The following is an 8,446-nucleotide window of genomic DNA, read 5'->3' as shown; positions in this document are numbered from 1 at the left end:
AATTTTTATATTATATTGATATGTATAATTGTAACTATTTAATTTGAAAGATATCATAAAATAAGACTCAAATCAATAAATGCTTGCGGCTTCCTAATTAAATATAATTCTTGATTTAATGTTAGTTTTAAGTGTTGTTATGATTAAATTATTTAAAAATTACTTATTTGATTTTTTTTTTTTTAAATTTTGGCTCATTATTTAGAACATCAATATTTATTTATAAGGTAATATAATGTGATTTAATTTTGTTGTAAATTATTATTATTAATTAATTTAAATACCACATATTATTATAAAAAAATGTATAGAAGAGTAAAATTTAGGCACAAAGTAGTTTTTTTTAATCTTATATTATTTAACCATTTTGTGTACTATAATATAATATATAGTATAGATAGATAGATAGAAATTTTGGTGGATGTGGATTTTTTTAGAAATGACCCAAAAGGCCACAGTGTTTTTAAAGTTGGTTAATTTAATCCTTAAAATTATTTTGATGCTTTATGGGGGGCATAATAAATTATTTTGATGCTTTATGGGGGCATAAAGTGGATGTCCACCTGTTTGTTTGTTTTTTACTTCTATTTTTATTTTTTTTGTCATTGCTACCTAATATAACATATTTTCTAAGCCACATAAGAACTTTGAGCTGACATGATTTCCTTCACATCCAATCTAAAACACTAAAAATTAGATTGAATTTTATCAAGATCCAACCTCGTTCATTGAAGACCATGACATTAAAGCTTTGAATCCTTCAAAATGGTGTTTGGCCTTCCCGAAAGAACTTTACTTCGTTCTTTATCGCCTTTCACGCTAACTGTCCATAACAACTTCCCATTTCCATGGCTTTTTGAGTTTTTTTCTGTCCAAATATGCATCATTGCTTCGATTTTGTCTGCGATTTGAAGAATTGTGCATTCCGATGACATTTCCAGGTAATCAATTACCGAATTACGGATTCCAACAATAACTGTGCAGTTGTTATATAGTTTCCGCCATGATCGAAAACGTCTAACCCACGATTCGTTACTCCATATTCACCACATGGTTACAAGTATGTCATCGAGTTTTCTTAGTGTTAGAAGATTTATGTATAAATCAAACCTGTGTCTTACCATAACCTCGAAGATGCCTTCATCTGGAAATTTTTGGAATGATGGAACAAACTAAAAAATTTACCAATCAGGTTTTCACTCCTAACTTCCCCCAAGCAGTTGCTCATGGCAACCAATGGATTAGTTGGAGAAGGGACCAGAAGGTACGAGGTGGATTGAGGTCCTACCATCGACGGAGTATTGCGAGAAGTAGAAGCGACATGAGAATCAAAAGAGGAAGCCCGATAACTCTCTGTTTCACTAACATTGTCACTAAGGCTATAATCGTTTGGTGGTCGGATTCATCGCCAGATAGACATCCACTTTATGACCCCATAAAGGTAACAAAATAACGTTAATGATTGAATCAACTAACTTTGGAAACATTGTAGGGCTTTTGTGTCATTCACCCTTTTTTTCTCAATAAACACTTCGAAAGTTACAAATTGTGGGAAAAACCAAAACAAAAAACAACTGCAAATCTTGGGGTGCATTTAGTTACAGAAAAAATGAGTTATTTTTCGGAAAAGAATTCTAGGAAAAATGAGAATTTTGAAAATGCGTTTAGTTTAACAAGTTCTCGAAAGTTTTCACAAAAAATAAAAATTTATTGTTTTTCAAAATTACAAAGAACTTTGAAAATTTTAGAAAACTGATAATTATTATTGTCCATATTTTTTCTAATTCTATTTTTTTCTAATATATAAACACACACCCACTCTCATGTCACCCTCCCACCTTACCCCTAACCCCTAGAACACACACACCCAACTACCACCACCACTACCACAATCACCGACCCACCACTATTACAACCACTACTAAACTACCACCGCTACCATCATCGATACTGTAACATCACAAAAATCAATGTAAAATTTTCATTTTAAAAATCCAACCAAAGACCACAATTGTTCACAAAACATTTTTCTCAAAAGTAATAGTCACAATCAGCTCCCCCGATTATCTGAAGTGTCTGAAACATAACATTGAAAACTGTAAGCCAAAATTTAGTGAGTTTTCTCAAAGTACCACATACAATCAGAACATATACAATCATGCATGGTAGGTCCCATAAGTCATCAAACTAGAATAACCTCGGATCTACAACCATCGGGCTATATTACCCCGTCCCAATCAGTCATCGGACTGGAATGCCAAGATAGAATCAATTACATTAATAAATAAACAAAAATTATATTATAAATGGATTGTATAATAAATATAAAAAAATGTGTGGATCTAATTATATATATAAATATGTATTTATTTAAGATATATGTTCATTTAATGACAGGCTCACAGGTGTCTTTTTATTTTCCTTTTTTTGTTTTTTTTAATCTTGACTTAAAGATCATGGGTTAGTTTTCAAGATACAAGTTATCATCTTCCATAACAAATTAGATTTCACAGTTTAGGGGTGTATTTTATCATTACCTTTGTGTCAAAGTTGGGTGTCCAATCATACATGTTTCGAATAAAAATAATTTTCCGAAAGAAACTATTCGCACCCGTCGTTTGGCGAGGTAAACGACTAGTGTGTGTGTGTGTGTATATATATATATATATATATATATATATATAATGTAATTATGGTTATTTTAACATGATATTTGGGAAGCATAATAGTTAATTACAATACATATCCCAAATCTTGTCTAACATAACTTCTAGGTACTTAAAGTTTCATATGAATTTGACCATTATAATATCTAGGTATTACCTACTCTTAGATTATCGGGCATCATATATTTTAGACACAGATCATAGCTCAAATCTAGACATAATATCTACAATTATATTATCCTAAAACATCCTGCTTATAATAAAATGACTTAATATTTATAGGATATATATTTTTATAAAATCATTTGTTAAACATGTATTCCTCCCATGAAAACATTTTAAAACAGTAAAATTGGGGTCGTGAACTCACACTAATAGCGTATCGAGGAGCGCCCAAACTGTTGCAACCAAAGTTTTTTTGGTATCGGGAGGGCATTGAAGTATAGAGAGAGAGTTTAGAGGTTGGTTTGAGATGAAAAACCAAGAAGCAAACACCTTTATTTATAGTGATGGTGCATGTCGGCCACTCTGTTGCGCGACATGCACTCGCTTCGTGGCCCATCCAAATCTTGTCACGTGTCACCTTTCTGGTGGTCCATGTTTCCAAATCTCCGACGAATCTGGGGTCAAATGTGCGCGACGAGCATGACACTCACATTGACGCACACCTTTTAATTATTTTTTAAAAATTCATATTTTCTTCATATGTACTTTGTTTCTTACCCTCTTTATATATTTGTCTAGTTTTTCCTAGAACTACAACTTTCCTTTAAAATGCATCTTCTAATTTTAACTTTCATTTTTAACCCAATATTTTTGTAACACCCCGACTCCCAGGTACAAGTTTTAAAAGCATTATATATATATTAATGGATCTACTCGACGAGTTGGTTGCCACCAACTCGTCCTGCAGAGGCGGGTTAGCCCGTGTGGATCATTGGATCTACTCGACGAGTCAGAGGACCCGGCTGCGACGAGTAGGAGCTGGGAGATGAAACCCTAACTTTTAGGGTTTTCACCCTATTTAAAGGGTCTTAAGTCCTTTCCTCCGGTCCTTTACCACCCCCTTGACGGCTGAGAGAAACCTAATCGCTATTAACCTTGTTCTTGAGTGTTTGTGAGGCTTAAAGAGTGATTCAAAGGAAAGTTATGTGAAGAAGGTGTGAAGTATAAAAAGCTTGGAGCAAAAAGGATCTTGTGGGATTGACTCTACTTCGTCTTGGAATCATTTTGAAGGTAACAAGTCGTTATCTTGGTTTATCTTTAGCTAATTCTCTTTATGTTTGGGTTTAGGGCCATCTTTAGTACATTTTGGAGTCATTTCGAGTATTAGGACAAGATCTAAAATTGTAACTTCAGATCTGGACTTCCCTTGGTCCCTATAGCTATAAAGTTATGAGATTTGGCAAGCATGGACCTTTCCCTTTGAGTTAACCTTTCCCTTAGTCTAGTTTTGGCATTTAGGACCATGCATGCACGCAAAGTTTGCAACTTTACGTGGAAACCATGTCCTAGGAGGTTGGATCTGCAATATGGAGCTTTGGGGTGGCTTAAAAACATTTGTATAAGTAAAGGACTGCATGAACTCGACGAGTCGCTTAGCCTACTCGGCGAGTCGGATGAGGGTTTCCCGTATTTGATTCTGCATGAGCTCGATGAGTCACTAAGAGGACTTGACGAGTCAGTTATGGTTTTCCCTTTCATCTGGACATGCATGGACTCGACGAGTTGGTTGGAAACTCAATGAGTTAATTAGGGTTTTGGGTGACTTCTGAGTTCTTCAGAAACTCGACGAGTTGCTAGCTGTACTCGACGAGTCGGGTCAACATGGACTGTTGACTTTGACCGTTGATTTTGACTTTGACTAAGGGTTGACTAGTTTGACTTTTGGGTGTGTTTTAGTAAATTGGGAATTTATGGAAGTATTTTTTATGATGAATATAGGTGGTGGAGTTCGTGGCTGAGATTCGAGAGTTTGATCTTATCACTACAGTTCGACATTTGTGAGGTGAGTTATCCTCACTATATTAAGGGGTCGAAGGCACCAATGCTGACCCATTGGATTTAATATCCCAGTAGATGATGATATGTTGAGTATGCGATAGTTATACATGCTAGTTTTCTATGCCAGTTTGGTATATCTGTAGGACTACCTGTGTTAGTTTATCTGTATTTGCATTTAACTGTATATCTAGACATGTTGTGTGGGTAGGGTTGAGGTTGCACTACTTCGTGTAGTGACCAACAAACCCTAGAGTATGCCAGATATGAGCTGAGGGCCGGGAAAACATACCCGAATCATACTGAAGACTCATTAGCATACCAGATACGAGCTGAGGACCAAGTGGTATGCCAGACTCATACTTAGGTACAAGGGAGCATGCTAGACTCGCACTGAGGGCTGATTAGTTAGATTTCAGTCTTAGGACTGAAGGGGGCAAGCCAGTTATAAGTTGTGGGCTTGAAAGCAAACCAGACTTATGTTGTGGGCTCGAAGGCAAGCCAGATGTGAGTTGTAGGCCCGGAAGGCAAGCCAGACTCACACCGTGGGACCATGGGTAATCCAGTCTGCAGAGTTGTGGAGCCATTACATGCTGTTATTATGTGTACTATTTGTTATGAATCAGTATTTTAGGGGAACTCATTAAACTTCAGGCTTACAGTTTCTGTTTTGGTTTCAGGTACTTTGATTGATCGTGAGAAGGCAAACACGTGATCGTACAATTCCTCACATTTTATGACTTTGTTTTTGGGATACTCTGATATTATACTATTTTGGAAACAAGTTTTGTAATAATCATCGGTTTTGAAATGTTTTAAAAAGTTAAAATTTGGCATGATTTTTTTGGATGTTACATTTTTATTTTTTATAAAAATTGTATCTCTTTCATACGACTTTGTTTTTGCCTTTCTTCATTCTCAAGTTCTTATGTCATGCTTTACTACGAATTTCCTTTTTGTACTGTTAGCCAAAACTCAACCGTTCTCTTTTTGCTATTTTTGACGTCAATAACGTTATTAATGTGTTTGGTTTCTATTCGTTATTAGGTCGCATATCTTTCAAATACACTAATCATTTTAACTTTTTGATTACTTTATTTTCGACTCAACTTTTCATATTATATTTCAATATGGGAAGTTTTTGTCTTTATGAGTTGAACCTAACTCCTGGTAACAATTAATGATAGAAAATTCTCAATTGTTGCATACCGATAAAAGTCAGATCAAACAATAAAACATCAATTTTTGAGCAAAACTTGAACACATTTTAGAACATTATTAGATAAAACTTTATGTCGATCGAAACATTAAGATACTTGATCTAAAAATCTCTAATAAATTATTCATGTATTTTTCAAAAATCCCATTTTGCCTTTGATGTAGACCCCACCACCACTTTTTTCTACTTATACATTCCATATGGTTACTTTGTCCAACAAATGGTACATTAATCTTACATGTAAAAGTGTGTAACAAAACAACCACCATGACACATAGACATATGTACATCATCAAGAACAAACATGAACAACATGAATCATACGGCTTTAGGTTGACTTTGTTCAAAGTCAAAAAGCTCAAACATGAGGCGTCTAACATCCGGTTTCCCATAAACAGTGTACGAGAGTCCATGAATGGCTTGTTGAACCGAGGTGGTGGCCGGATTCCTTAGCCTCCGGTTATGTTCATAAGAATCTTGAACTTCCTCACTATAAATTATGAACCTGTGGAGGTGTTTTTCCCTCAAATACTTCCCACAAAACTTGTTCAAAAGAAGCCTCCGGTGCTTCTCCTGCAACCACCTTCCCGGAGCATCTATATGCTTTATCAGCAGCCTCTCCGCCATTACAAGATCCTGCAACACCAACAACATTCTCAAATACATCAGTGTCAGTGACAGTGACAGTGACAGACCGACAGTACCAGACTGATAATGACAGTGATAGTACCTGGATCTTTTGGCCAACGTATTCAAGTCGTTCAAAGCAAAACCTAGGATGTTCAAACTTGTGCTTTGAAGGGTGCAAGAAAGCAAGCTGGATTTTGAAAAATGATATATTAGAAAAATGTGGATATAATGAAAATAGAGAGATGAAAAATTTTCACCTGTAATCCGAGGCCAAGTTCGATGTTTCTGGCATTAGTAATTTCTGGGATTCTATCTTTAACTTGTAAAGGATACCCTAATGTGTTCATAACTTGAGGTCGAGAATCATAATCCCATATATTTCCCCTGAATCTATGCATTCCAGGTGGCACACAAGCCCTGAATAGCCTTGGGTGTGCAAAAAGAGCATCTTCAGGAGGCTGTAAAATGTAAATAATAAAAATATGAGCTGTGGAAAGAATTTGTTTTGACTTTTTGGGTCAAACCAAATACAATTGTGAGGTTTATTAAAAGTAAAAAAAGAAGTTGCCTTGTAAGCAGCGACTTCTTGCCAAGTGAGTTTTTTTCCTTCAAATTCAGCAGAGACAAAGTCAACATCTTCAAGTTGTCTTCTTAATTTAGGTTGACATTCTTCATCTTCAGGGTCCATTCCAAATACTTCAAAGAGTACACGATAAACTTCTGGCATACCAAAACACAGATAAATTGCTCCAAATAAAGCCCAAACTACTGACCTGTAAATAAGAATGTAATCTTTTATTTAAGATTCAATGTTAGGGCACTATCACTTCAATCATGTTACAAATGATTATATGAATATGATTCACATTATTCAATCTCACACCATCATCAATTTTCCCTAAGTATGATAGCTTCAGATATAATAAGTTATGGCAAAAATTGAAGGACTTACTTCACTGGTGGTTCTCGCTCTTTTCTAAGAAGCTTATCCATGTCGTCAAACTGAAAAATCAAGTTATGCAAACTAGCAGCTTTAACCCATTTGGGCAAATATTTCTTCCCAATCAAAGCATATACTCTTTCCCTCATTGGACCTGGTGACTCCCTTGGATACCTCTGCAAGAAAAACTCAGCCAACGCCATTTCAAGAACAAACTGTCCCAAAAACCCTAATCGGGAATGCCCAGATCTCACGTGTCTCGCATTCGTTCTCTCACAATGCGGATGCCCAAAAGCCAAATACAATAATGTATCGAATTGCTTAGCTGGGTTATCATCTCCGTAATTCTCAGATGGTTCCAAAGGGTACCCAAGAGCCTGTTTTGCCTCAAGCAAATACTCATCTATCCAAGTTTTATCAGCATTGTTCAATTTCATTGATGGTAAACAAGAACTGAGTAATGGGAATTGCTTTAGCGACAATTGAGGGCTGTTGAGGAACCTTTGAGCTAACTTTGCGTCGTCTAATGGAGGTTTGAGGATAAATCGCTTCGGGGGTACTCTTCTCTTGGGAGAAACGTATTGCTTGCGTTGGGAGAGCTCTTTGAGAAGTCTTTGTGGGCTGTTTTGAGGGAGTTGTTCCTGTTTCTCCTGGGAGTCCACGACGGCGAAAATGGCGGGGTTAGAAATGGGTTTTCGGAATTTGAGTTTTTGGAAGTGGGTTTTGACTGGGAAAGGTGAAATGGAGGAGGAGAAAGAGAGGTCATGGGTCCGGTGAAAGATGTTTGAATTTGAGGGTACTAATGGAGAAGAAAGCTCCATCTGCTAAGGATTCAGAAGTAGGTATCGAGTATCGAGTTTTGAATTACGTTAATAAGCAATCAAGATCGTCGAGTGATTGAATTCAAAACTCGGGGAAGCATGGTGGTCGACAACGGAGGTTTCCTTGGGGTTTTGGGGGTGGATAAGGTTTTACCGAGTGTTCATTTCT

General features: G+C 36.2%; 1 protein-coding gene and 1 long non-coding RNA gene across 2 annotated transcripts; one reads left to right on the top strand and one right to left on the bottom strand.

Moving 5' to 3' along the window:
- The first annotated feature begins 951 nt into the window (after positions 1-951).
- On the top strand, positions 952-5,506 carry LOC145032001 (uncharacterized). Its single transcript, XR_013677061.1, has 3 exons — positions 952-3,902; positions 4,611-4,674; positions 5,348-5,506. It is a non-coding gene; the product is annotated as an uncharacterized LOC145032001 (long non-coding RNA).
- A 474-nt stretch (positions 5,507-5,980) lies between these two features.
- Positions 5,981-8,446, bottom strand: LOC145032000 (Ribonuclease III family protein). Its single transcript, XM_078980664.1, has 5 exons — positions 7,469-8,446; positions 7,085-7,289; positions 6,774-6,974; positions 6,617-6,703; positions 5,981-6,522 (listed from the first exon to the last, which is right to left on the bottom strand). The coding sequence occupies exons 1-5, from the start codon at positions 8,275-8,277 to the stop codon at positions 6,205-6,207; spliced, it is 1,620 nt and encodes a 539-aa protein (XP_078836790.1). The 5' UTR covers positions 8,278-8,446; the 3' UTR covers positions 5,981-6,204.

The sequence above is a fragment of the Lactuca saligna genome, chromosome 2 (assembly GCF_052625555.1).
Source record: "Lactuca saligna cultivar CGN05327 chromosome 2, ASM5262555v1, whole genome shotgun sequence".
NCBI classification, from domain to species: Eukaryota; Viridiplantae; Streptophyta; class Magnoliopsida; order Asterales; family Asteraceae; genus Lactuca; species Lactuca saligna.
Note: the sequence above shows the minus strand (reverse complement) of the source record. Positions and strands in the feature narration are given on the sequence as shown.

Bases quoted from the DNA above. Each gene is read 5' to 3' on its own strand.
- LOC145032000 (XM_078980664.1), bottom strand. From the start codon at position 8,277: ATGGAGCTTTCTTCTCCATTAGTACCCTCAAATTCAAACATCTTTCAC. The intron at 6,704-6,773 runs GTGAAAATTTTT...TTCAAAATCCAG, and splicing joins AACTTGGCCTCGGATTACAG to CTTGCTTTCTTGCACCCTTC. The intron at 6,523-6,616 runs GTACTATCACTG...TTGGTGTTGCAG, and splicing joins ACGTTGGCCAAAAGATCCAG to GATCTTGTAATGGCGGAGAG.